The 12,683-nt window shown below is 37.0% G+C and overlaps 1 protein-coding gene across 1 annotated transcript in view; it reads left to right on the forward strand.

Annotated features, from left to right (window-relative positions):
* Nucleotides 1-11,132, forward strand: part of PIWIL4 (piwi like RNA-mediated gene silencing 4) — a 69,528-nt gene extending 58,396 nt beyond the window's left edge. The window contains exons 13-19 of the mRNA XM_023225654.1: nucleotides 170-370; nucleotides 1,308-1,411; nucleotides 6,225-6,295; nucleotides 7,699-7,852; nucleotides 9,504-9,629; nucleotides 9,741-9,888; nucleotides 10,589-11,132. Coding sequence (XP_023081422.1) covers nucleotides 170-370; nucleotides 1,308-1,411; nucleotides 6,225-6,295; nucleotides 7,699-7,852; nucleotides 9,504-9,629; nucleotides 9,741-9,888; nucleotides 10,589-10,705 — 921 coding nt within the window. The 3' untranslated portion in view covers nucleotides 10,706-11,132. The remainder of the gene's footprint in view (nucleotides 1-169; nucleotides 371-1,307; nucleotides 1,412-6,224; nucleotides 6,296-7,698; nucleotides 7,853-9,503; nucleotides 9,630-9,740; nucleotides 9,889-10,588) is intronic.
* Nucleotides 11,133-12,683: the final 1,551 nt, after the last annotated feature.

A 12,683-nucleotide genomic window follows, 5' to 3' on the forward strand; every position in this document is an offset into this window, starting at 1 on the left:
CAGTGGTTTAATGGCCATTTAAGAGAACTGTAGGCATGTTAGTATTGCTTCTTGGGAACTTACGGGCAAAAGATGTTTGGAGAATAATTCATGAATTCATTTCTTTAAAAAGCGACTTCTTAGCAGAAGTAAATTAATTTCCAAAATCTTTTGCTGTTTTTGCTTTTAGGTAATGTGCATTCTGCCTTCTAATCAGAAGACCTATTATGATTCCATTAAAAAATATTTGAGCTCAGACTGCCCAGTCCCAAGCCAATGTGTGCTTGCTCGGACTTTGAATAAACAGGGCATGATGATGAGTATCGCCACCAAGATCGCCATGCAGATGACTTGCAAGATCGGAGGTGAACTGTGGGCTGTGGAAATACCTGTAAGGACCCTGTCACATTTTTTCTAATTAATAAATTAATTTTAAAGATTAAAGTAGGAGATGTTATCACATGGTCCCAGAATTATTTGGTTTGCTTGTTTCTTGAGCCTCTGCCCTGGGTTCTGGCATTCCACAAGCCATTGTGCATCTCCAAAAGAGGCTCCATGCTTCTCAGGGAGCTTCAGTTAAGCTGCTAACTCATCATAGGGACCTGAATTGAATCCTCTTGGCTGCTATTTTAAAATCTGTGTTCCATTGGCTCCACATTTACCTGCTTTCAGCAGGGTGCTAACTCTGAGAATAGCCTTGTACCCGGGATGGGGCCTCCCCAGAGCTTGGGGAGCTGGCATAGCCTATGATCTGAACTTCCAAACTGTGGAAGGTACTAAGAAAATCCTCTTCTCTTCCCTGAACCGTAGCCACCACAGGAGTAAGTGAGGAGAATGAGAAGCGGGGGAGTGTTGCCCATTTCCTTACATGTCCATAACCAGGATGAACACAGTTACCCTCAGCCTCCCTCACTCCCACTCCCCACAAAGGTGCATAGCCAAGTGAGGATTCCTTAGAGATCTGAAGAATGAAGAATGAGATTCCTCTTCAGATTCCTCCAGACCAGAGGCAAGCGATACATACACTGACCATACTCCCAGAATCTCTTTAGCCACTGGTGCCCCTTCCCCACCCCCACAAAGGATGATGGCTATCTTGGACGATAGTGTCTCTCTTAAAATAAGTGTGTACCATATTCTTCCTGCCATCTTTAAGTCTCTCTCATTTCTGGTTTAACAATCTGACTCATGGATCTCAATCTCCCTTACACATAGCTTAACTTTAAGAATTGAGGAACTGGAGTCTGTTTTTAAAAAATTTCCTATTAAACCATTGGTAGGGGAGATGACACCTCATCCTATTAAATCATGACAAATTAATTTTATAGTTGAAGTCCCTGATGGTGGTCGGTATTGATGTCTGTAAAGATGCACTCAGCAAGGATGTGATGGTTGTTGGATGTGTGGCCAGTGTTAACCCCGGAATCACCAGGTACTGCTAAAACTACCTGAACACACTCTTCATTTAGTTAGACTATTAATTGTGGTTTCACTAAAGAATGTAACAGCAAGGAATATTTTGTATTATTCACTCATTTTAAATACCAACACTTATGTTCATAAATTACACTTACATATAAAAATGTGATTGATAATATTGGGGTACTAGGTAGCCTCATTAAAAAACATTTTTTATATTCATTAGGGTGAGCTATTGCTCATCTTCCCCAAATGACAGATGTGTACAAATTCTTGGGCATTTATTTATTTTCTGAGTGTCTGCACCATACTGGGAACTGTACTAGGTACTTTACATATGTCATGTCGAGCAGTTGAGCTTTGAAATCAGATTGCCTGGATTTGTACCCTGGTCAGTCACTTACTTATTCTGTGACTGAGGTCTAGTTATTTAACTTTGCTGTGCCTCACTGTGGTAATCTGTGAAATAGAAATAATAATGATGCCTATTTCAGAAGGCATTTATGGGAATTATTTAAGATAAGGTGCATTGAACATCTCCACCCATGGTGAATACTCAATACATACTTCTTGTTATGATGATTAATATTCACAGACATTTGATGTGGCTGTTGTTCACACAGCTTTTAAAAACAGGCAAAATCAGGGATAATTCCTTAAACATTGGCTAATAGTACTCATTAAATTATGGTTCTTAGAATTGTTTCAACCTTTGTAATTGAACAATGTGTTTTGAGGCTAGCCCCCTTGCAAAATGTTTTCTTCCTGGCTTAAGCTATTTTACTTACTCCATTAAATTCATGGTCAGGTATGTATTTTGGATTGTGGGAAACAGAAAAAGGAACACCATAATACCACCATACTTGCATGCCTACAACCTCATTCTAGGTTGTATGAGATGCTTCTTATATATGCCACATCATTAATCCAGTTGATAAAGGACTTTCATTTTTTTCTTTGTATATCTAAAATTTATTTTGATATAGGGAATGAAGTAGGAATCCGCTTAGGTTTTTTCCTCAAATGGTCACAATTTATCAGAAAATTTATAATTTTTATCAGCTTTTTTGATAATTGATGCATAAATTGTATATATTTTGAATGTACATTGTGATGTTTTGATATATGTATACATTGTGAAATAATTACCACAGTCAAGGTAATTAACATATCCATTACCTCACATAGTTACCATTTGTGTGTGTGTGTATGTGGTGAGACTACTTAAGATCTACTATCTTAGCAAATTTCAACTATACAATAGTACATGATAATTAACTGTACTCAACATGCTGTACATTAAGTGTCCAAAACATATTCACCTTATAACTGAAAGTTTGTACCCTTTGAACAACATCAAATATTCCCACCCTCTGCCCCTGATAACTATCTTCTACTCTCTATTTCTATGAGTTTGACATTTTTAGATTCCATATATAAGTGATCATACAGTATTTTTCTTTTTGTGTCTGGCTTATTTTACTTAATATAATGTCCTGTAGGGTCATTCATGTTGTTGCAAATGGCAGGATTTTCTTCTTCTTTAAGGCTGAATAATATTCTATTGTGTGTGCATATGCATGTGTGTATGTGTGTGTGTATCTCACAATTTCTTTATCCAATCATCCATCAGTGGTCACAGATTGATTCTGTATCTTGGCTATTGAACATGGAAATGTAGATCTCTGACATACTGATTTATTTTCTTTTGGATATATAGCCAGAGTGGGATTTCTACTTGAAATTTTTTGAGGAACTTCTTTACTGGTTTCCATAATGGCTATGCTAATTTACATTCCCACCCACAATGTGTAAAGGTTACCATTTTTCCACATTCTTTCTAATACCTATCTTCTGACTTTTCGGTCATAGCCATCCTAAAGGTGTGAGGTGATATCTCACTGTGGTTTTGATTTGCATTTCCTTGATGATTAGTGATGTTGAGCACCTTTTCACGTATCTGTTGGCCATTTATATGTCATCTTTGGAAAAATGTCTATTTAATTGGATTATTATTTTTTCTATTGAATTGTATGGGTTTTTCATATATTTTGGATATTATCCCCTTATCAGATATATGATTTGCAAATATTTTCTCCCGTTATGTAAGTTGCTTTTCATTTTGTTAATGTTTCCTTTGCTATGCAGAAATTTTTATTATTGTGTCATATTTTTGGTGTCATATTCAGAAAATCATTGCCAAGATCAATGTCATGGAGCTTTAGGTTTTCTTCTAGAAGTTTTGCAGTGTCAGAACTTTTGTTTAAGTATTTAATCCATTTAGAGTTAATATTTATGTATGGTATAAGGGTCCAATTTCATTTTTTTTTTTACATGTGGATATCTAGTTATTTCAACACCATCTATTGAAGAGACTTTCTTTATCCCATTGTGTATTCTTGGTGCTTTGGTCAAAGATTAGTTGACTGCATATGTGTGGATTTATTTCTGGGCTTTTTATCCTGTTCCATTTGCCTATGTGTCTGCTCTTATGGCAGTACCAGGCTGTTTTGATTATTATGACTTTGTAATATAATTTGAAATCAGGAAGTGTGATGCATCTAGCTATTGATTTGCATATGTTGAACCATCCATTCTTACATCTCCCAGGTATAAATCCCATTTTCTCATATTTGTGAACCTTATAATGTACTGTTGAATTTGGTTTTCAGTATTTTGTTGAGAATTTTTACATTTATGTTCATCAGGGCTTTCCTTTTTCTTCCTGTAGGCATTTATTGCCATAAACTTCCATCTTAAACTACTTTTGCTGAATCCCATAAGTTTTAGTATGTTGTGTTTCTATATTTGGATTTTGCAATTTTCCTCCTATTATTGATTCTAGTGTCATACTATGATGGTCAGACAATAGTAAGCTTGATTGACATAGTTTGTCCTCTCCAAAATATGTGATCCCCAGTGTTGAAGGTAGGGCCTGGTGAGAGGTGTTTTGGTCGTGGGGGTAGATTGCCCTCCTCATGGTAATGAGTGAGTTCTTGTTCTGTTAGTTCATGCAACAGCTGATGGTTTAAAAGAGCCTGGCACGTCTCTTGATCTCTCTCTTTTGCTCCCTCTTTCACCATGTGACACCCTGGCTCCCCTTTGCCTTTCATGATGATTGTAAGCTTCCTGAGGCCCTTGCCAGAAGCAGATGCTGGCACTATGCTTTATGTACAGCTTGTAGGACCATGCACCAAATAAACCTCTTTTTTTATATAAATTGCCCAGTCTCAAGTGTTTCTTTATAGCAATACAAAACTAACAGATTGATACAATTTCTGTTTTCTTAAAGTTAATACTGGCTATGATTTTGTCTTGGAGAATATTCTATGTGCGCTTGAGCAGAATATGTATTCTGCTGCTGTTGGTTGAAACATTTTATATGTCCGTTTCCATTAGATTCATTTGGTTTAAAGTACAATTCAAATCCAATGTTTCCTTATTAATTTTCTGCCAGGATGACCTATCTATTTTTAAAAGTGGAGTATTGAAGCTTCCTACTATTACTGTATTGCTGTTTCTCTCTTCAGATGTTAATATTTGATTTATGTATTTAGATGCTCAACTATTAGGTGCATACATACTTAAAATTGATGTATTCTCATAATGAATTGATTCCTTTATCATTATCCAATGACTTTGATTGTGAGTTTGTTTTTTTTTTTGACAAAACTCTATTTTGCCTAAGTTTAGCTACCCCTGCTTTCTACTGGTTTCCATTTGCATGGAATATTTTTTCCATTCTTTTACTTTCAATCTATGTGTGTCCTTACAGCTGAAGTGAATCTCTTTGTAGGTGGCATTTAGTTAGGTCTTCTTTTTTATCCATTTAGCCACACTGTGTCATTTGATTGGAGAATTTAATCCATTTACATTTAAAACATTGATAAGTAATGACTCACGATCGTGATTTTGTTCACTGTTTTCTGGATTTTTTTGTAGATTATTTGTTTCTTTATTCCTCTCTCACTATCTCCCTTTGTGACTTGATGATTTTCTGCAATAATATGCTTTATTCCTTTCTCTTTTCTTTTTGTTTTGAATATCTGCTATGGGTTTTTGCTTCATAATTACCATGAGGCTTACATAAAACATCTTACAGTTTTATGCCACCACACATAGCTGTTTTACTGTTGTTGCATATATTTAGAGAGGTATAATAATGCTGGAACATACCTAACATGAAGTCATGAACTTCATTTCCAAATGCTTTAACTAATGGTAGTAGTAAGAGAACTTGTATCTGAAATCTACACAAGTTAATAATATTAAGATTTCTAATCCAAAAGGATCACCTATAGAAATGAAAGTTTACGCTTCAGAAATCTTTGAATATTTTGACAGTAGTAGCTCTATTGCTAAATTAGTACATTAATTTATAATAATAATAGTGGCCTCTATTTATTACTCTTTACTATATGCAAAGTACTGTGCTAAGTATTTTACATATATTATCTGATTTAATTTTTACCACAACCCTATGAGGTAGTAACTAATGTACTTACCTTGTAAATTTCCTTGGTGCGTATGAGAAAACTGAGACTTAGGTTCACGTAGCAAAGTTACACAGCTGGTGAATATATTGACTAGGATTTGAAGCTAGATATGGCTGATGCCAACACTATGCTTTAGCTTATCTTCTCAATAAATTCTTTTTTGGGGAAAGGGACTTTTTGATATAATTGTGAACACATAACACATGCAAAATTGTGAACACTGATTTTTACTCATAATGTCTACTTCTTAGTTTAATATTAATGAATTTTTATGGTAGAAAATTTGAAGTTGAAATTTACTTTTTTTTTTTTTTTTTTTTTTAACTCTAGGTGGTTTTCCCGCTGTATCCTTCAGAGAACTATGACTGATGTTGCAGATTGCTTGAAAGTTTTCATGACTGGTACTAAAAATATAGCAGTGTGGGTGGGCTCCAAGGACTGTCCCTTCAGACCTCAAATCCACATGCTTATAGAAGACCATATAGGTCAAAGCAAACTCTCCACACTTGTCTGTGTCAACTGTCACCCAGTTGAAGATCTCTGAAGCTGCGTGCTGATTTAGGCCAACAATCAGACTCTGTAGCATTTACATTTACATTTGTCTATGTGTGATAACATGAAGCCAGGGGGAAGGAAAATTTGTGGCTGCTGGTTTCCCTGACAAGCAGTTTGAAGGTCAAAAGAAACCAACCCTGGAGGAACTCAAGTTATGACAGAACAATGTTAAGTCTAGACCTAAGAGGGAAGCCTGTAGGGCTAGGATGGGGTGCTAACAGATAAAGTGGCTAAGCAGGAGAAGAAAGGAAAGACAGCAGATGAGGAAAGGTGCCCTATCCATAGGAGGATGCAATGCAAAGACAAATCTAGGATTTCTGTTTCTTTACCAGTCCTGGCCTAGGTCTGGCTTTGCTATTTCCTGGCAGTGTGACTTGTGCAAACCCTTCCCTCTCCTGATCTGCATTTTCCCATCTGTAAATTTGGGGGTATTGTAAATATTTTTTCTTAAAAAGTGAATTTGCTTATACATGTTGGTAATGGACTTACATATATAGTTACCCTCTAGCAAACTAAAATGAATTTCCTAAACAATAAACTCTTAAAATAACTATGCGATATATACATGAAAATAATTATTGCATTCTACTATATTCCCCTCACATCAAAACCTGGAAATTTTTTTTAGCAGGTAATTTCTTTTAGCAGTTATTAAAGGTTTCTGTTGGGTATCAATTACTCTGTGGCCTCTGTTCTTTAGGAAATTCATAGTTACAGTGAGCAGAAATGTTTTCAGAGTTCATTTCCTGAGTGAGAATTGGAATCAATTGGGTGAGTCAGTGTGAAGATATGTTTTCAGTGGAACAGCAAAACCATTTCCTTAGATTTTCATATTTATTCTCATTAGGAAAGAAAATGACATAAAATTATCTAGTTTACATCTAATGAGAGGATTTAAAGACTTGAAGACAACTAATGTTAATTTGATTTTAGGCATTTGTTTGTCTATTGCATTAATTAAATTTTAATTTATTGCTTAAATATTAAAATTTTATTGAAGAGATAGGCCAAGTTTAAGAATATATCATGCCATAGAAACCATTATGATTCCTCGAATAGCAGAGACAGAGGAATGCTCCCTAAAGTTATCCATCGTTATATTATTGCAAATATAACCCAAATTATGTATTGCCCTATTTTACAGTGGTCTAAAATAGCAAACCCATTTAAACACTGCAGTATATGGGAATGTTATTTTTTGTTGGCATTAGAAACGTAATTCTTTTCTTACTGACACCAAATTCTGCAGGAGCACTCAACAAATGGTACAAGTACAATCATGATTTGCCAGCACGGATAATTGTGTACCGTGCTGGTGTAGGGGATGGTCAGCTGAAAACACTTGTTGAATACGAAGTCCCTCAGCTGCTGAGCAGTGTGGCAGGATCCAGCTCAAATACCAGGTATTCACTTATTGTTCTTTCCTCCATACTCCTAATTATAGCATATTCAGCTGTAGCTATTACACACAAGATATTCAAGCATAAGTTTTGTTTTTTACGCAATTAAGTTTTGCTGTGTTTCTGTATTATGCCAGTAGAGCTCCATCATTTCCTTCTGATTGGAGGGGAGTTGGGATGGTCTAACATCAATAGCTTGGGTGATGTAAGCTTTGGGGGCCCTGGGAGGGGGAACCTAGACAAAGAAAGGTATCCTCAGAGCAGCTGACACAGATTCAGCATGAAGCCTGCAGGCCTGCTGGCAGTGAAAATGCTTCATACATATTAATATCACATGGAAGAAAACAAGCTGTGCTTTCAAATTCAAGGCCCTAATACACACAGAACCAAAGCCTCTGAATTGCAGGCACTGATGTGCACTTAAGGTCTGTGGAAGGTTCTCAAAGGAGTTTGAGTGCCATGAAGGCTGAGCTGCAGATGGAAATCAGACCATCCTGAACACCAGGCATCTTGCTCCACTGGTACATTTCTAGATTCTGTGTTTCAGTACAAAATTTTCTGCAGTGATTATGTGAAATGGCAAGTGCAAGAAAATGTTGGAAATGGAAAATAGGAGAGGACAATAATCTTAAGTCAGCTTCTTAAAATATTTGAAAAGCATCTTATTCCAAGCAGGACACATAGTTCTATCTGTAGGGTTACATCGTCATCATCACCATCAACCAAACAGTCACAGCCACAAGTCACAAAGGAGCTCAGTCAGTTATTGTTAGAGTGGAGGGGAAGCCTGAAAGCTTCAGGGCAGTATCACCGGTAGCTTTATCCCAACTGTTAGGGTCAAAATACCTCGCTGTCCACTGATCTCAGGGGCATGTGTTTATTAAGAATCACAGGTATGCAACTGAGGGATGCAGGAGTAAATTTAGCAGCTGACAGTGCTAAGGAGTTAACTTTTCTTGCACTATAACATCAACTTTTGATAGTTTCAATATTGAAAACATTTGTAATAAATTTTTAAAATAATTATAATGCTTAAAATGAAACTCCATAGTGATCCTTACATCCCATTGCCTTTTGTAATGGCAAACATTAGGATTTCACCTTGGCTTTACCAAATACATTAACACTTCACCATTCAGCATTTGGCCAGAACGTATATTTGGTCCATCCATCCATCCACCCAGGCATGAGTTTTGTGTAATACAGAAGGGATGACTAGAGGAATAGGAAGAACTTGTGGTTCTTCCTTTGCCACTTGGAAATAAAATTGAGAGGAAGAGCGAAGAGGAAAATAGGTTGAGTCACTAACAACACACACACACACACACACATCTTGTCTCCATGGATAATTCTGGAAAATCTTTAGCAAAAGTGCCAGTTGAAGTTCAGCATTCCTTCCTGTCCCCTTTGAGTGGTATAAACTAGGCAAATGACTTGGGATAGCATCCTTTTGCAACAAATATGGACAATCCCTAATTAAAAAAATTGTATGTATCTCTAGGGAAGGAGGGATTGTGGGTAACTTTTATTTTCTTTGTTTTGCAGTGTTTTTCAAATGGAATTTTTATTTATTTCATTTTTTAAATTACACAAAAATAGAAAGCTGTATAGATTGGATTGAGTTCTTTTCATATTTTGCTTCTGTAATTTTTAGCTCAAGACTGTCGGTGATTGTGGTCAGGAAGAAGTGCATGCCACGATTCTTTACCGAAATGAACCGCACTGTACAGAATCCCCCACTTGGCACTGTCGTGGATTCAGAAGCAACACGTAATGAATGGCAAGTGCCACTGGAAAATCAATTTTTAACAAAACATTCATTATGTCCAGTTTATGTTTGACCTTATTCTGTTTGCCTTCTTTCTCACATTCACTTCATTTTCCCCCTCAGGTATGACTTTTACCTGATTAGCCAGGTGGCCTGTCGGGGAACTGTTAGTCCTACCTACTATAATGTCATCTATGATGATAATGGCTTGAAGCCCGACCATATGCAGAGACTTACATTCAAATTGTGCCACCTGTACTACAACTGGCCGGTGAGTGAAAGCTGTTTACTTAATGTAAATATGATACTCAATAGTCCCACCTAGGAATTGTCATACACTTCATCTTTGTATCCCTAGATATAGCACAATACCTGATATTTCCCAAAGAAGGAATGAATGAATGAATGAATCACTTCTTGAGTTCACAGTGGGAGGAAACCAATCTATCATAGAAACAAAACAGTAACTATTACAATACATTAATAGTTATAGTTTCTAGAGCACTTTGTTATATATATTATCTTATGCAAACCTGGGAGGAAATCAGGGTATTGTTATTCACATGTTACAGATGAAGAATTTGAAGCCAACTCAGATGTGCCTGGTGAAGAAATGTTAACAGGCATGAGTCTGCCCTTTGTTCCTGTGCATTAGGCCAAGAGCTGTTCCCAAAGGCCAAGCCCAGGGTTTGCATGGAGCTCCTCCAAGGAGTTCCAAACATGAGATCATAGGACAAAGACTAGTCTGAAGTGTGATGGCTCCCTACTCCCAGCACCATGAAGCCAGGGTGACTTTTCACTCCATCCTTCCCAGTGAGCTTAAGTTCCCAGTAAGTTAGGTTACCTTTTGTTGGTTGAGGTTAGCTATTGTTTACCCAGAAACCCATTCTATTATTTGTGTAACCAGTAGACAAAATAAAATCAGAAAAAAATCACCTTCTTAATTATTATCAATACTTTTTTCTCCTCAGGGCATAGTCAGTGTCCCAGCACCATGTCAGTATGCTCACAAGCTGACCTTTCTGGTGGCACAAAGCATTCATAAAGAACCCAGTCTGGAATTAGCCAACCATCTCTTCTACCTGTGATGGCATGAACCACTGGCATCGGTAGATGAAGAATCCAAGGAGAAATTGGTATACTTTGTGCAAATCTGCCATAAGCTCAAGGCTGTGACTGGGGAAAAAGATTGAGCTTAGTTTTCATGTCTGGGAAAAGAAGCAAAACAACTTAATCTGAAACAGTTTTTTAAAATGTGTGTTATTTTGTTTTAAAGAGTTATATGCTTGGGGTAAATTTTCATTGTCATACATGGAATTTAAATATACCATCATCTATAAAGAATTCCACAGAGTTAAATATCTTAAACACTTAAATAAGTGTTTGCATGATATTTTAATGATAGATAAACAGAGTCTAATTCCCACCCCAGATTTTCCTGAGGTTTTGTTAATGTTGTAGAGCATTTTGTAGAGTGGTTTAAATAGTTAGTAGAAAATAAAGTTCAGAACATCATGTGTTTATTGTTATTTGAATTTTACATTGATATTACATGTGAACCTCAAATTTAAGTACTTTCAGCAAAACCTCTTACCCACTAGAGCACATCACCATTAATCTTTGGGTTCTATTTCAGAAACTGAGCTGATCACTTGCTCTCTTGATGGGACTTTATTTCACTTAATAGCGGCTTCTCCCAGTGATGACCTTGCTTCTTATTTACTGATAAAACAGAAGCTATCAGAAGAGAACTTTTGCAAGCCTCTCATTATCTCTGCCTTCACCTAACGGCATCTGTACCCATAGACTCTGCCTGCCCTTCCCTTTATTATGAGTGCAGCATGTCTGTGTTCCTATAAGGCTCTCCACCTCTGTAGTAAATCTCATTCCCTCTGACGTATGAAGGATGCTACTCTAGCAGTTCTCCCTTCTCCTTTCTGCATCTTCAGTTTTCCCTGTCACTACTGGATCATTCTCATTGGCATTACAAATATGCTGTTATTTCTTTCATCTTAAAAGGACATTTTCTCTAGCTTCCACCCCATTGCTTTGCACTTCTTTACAGGAAAAACATCGCAAAAGAAGAGTCTGTGCTCGATGTATCCAATTCTGTACTCCAATCAGAATTTCACCACAACCACTACAGCAAAATTGCCTTAGTCAACACCGCCAATAACCTCCACTTTGCTAAATCCAATGGTCACCTCTTGGTCCTTGTCTTGCTTGACCCCGACAATCATTTCCTCCCTCTGAGACACTCTTTATTTGGCCTGTAGAATAACACTCTCCTGGTTTCTCTCCTACTGCATTGATCACTCATGCTGTCTCCTTTTGTGGCTTTTCCTCATCATCTCACCCTTTTCATGTTGGAATGCTCCCAGCAATAAGAATACAGCTACATGCAAAAGGTATTTTGATGAGGGATAGATCAGAGTTCAAATTCTGCTTACCACGGGAAGGTCTGTAACAAAGGGTGGCGGGAGAGTGGCAAGTGCTCTCTGGGGACAAGGAAAGCAGACCACAGGAAGGATGTCAATATGCAGGTTACATCACATTGCACTGAAAATATTCTTTTCCTATTTGAGAGTTTTGTCCAGACATGGTAGAAATGCACCCAACAATGGTCTACTCCAATAGGATAACCATTTTGTGAGGCATGAGGGTGGAGGGGACTTAGTAAGTTCCAGGGCCAGTACCATGTCCTGCATATATACATTTAATCTCCACAAGAACTGTATAAATTAGGTTATAATTACCATTTCAGATGGTAAAGCTGGGGATTAAAGATACCGCGTGACTCACTGAAGTTTTTGAGATTATTAAATTTTAGGAGCTAGAATTTGTCCTCAGGTTTGTTTGCAAAACCTGTGAGATGAACCAAAAGAGTCTATGCCCTTGCTAAAAGATTCAAGATTTTAAAAATTTCTCCCAGAGCTCTAATGTGAGGGAGTACCTTATGTGATTTAAAGATGGCATTATATAGCAAGTCTTTGGAGACAAGGCACTGAACCAATTCAGGGTGGTGGCTTTTGTTTTTGTGTTTATCTTGTTATTTTCTTCCTTCAA

The sequence above is a fragment of the Piliocolobus tephrosceles genome, chromosome 13, assembly GCF_002776525.5.
Source record: "Piliocolobus tephrosceles isolate RC106 chromosome 13, ASM277652v3, whole genome shotgun sequence".
NCBI classification, from domain to species: domain Eukaryota; kingdom Metazoa; phylum Chordata; class Mammalia; order Primates; family Cercopithecidae; genus Piliocolobus; species Piliocolobus tephrosceles.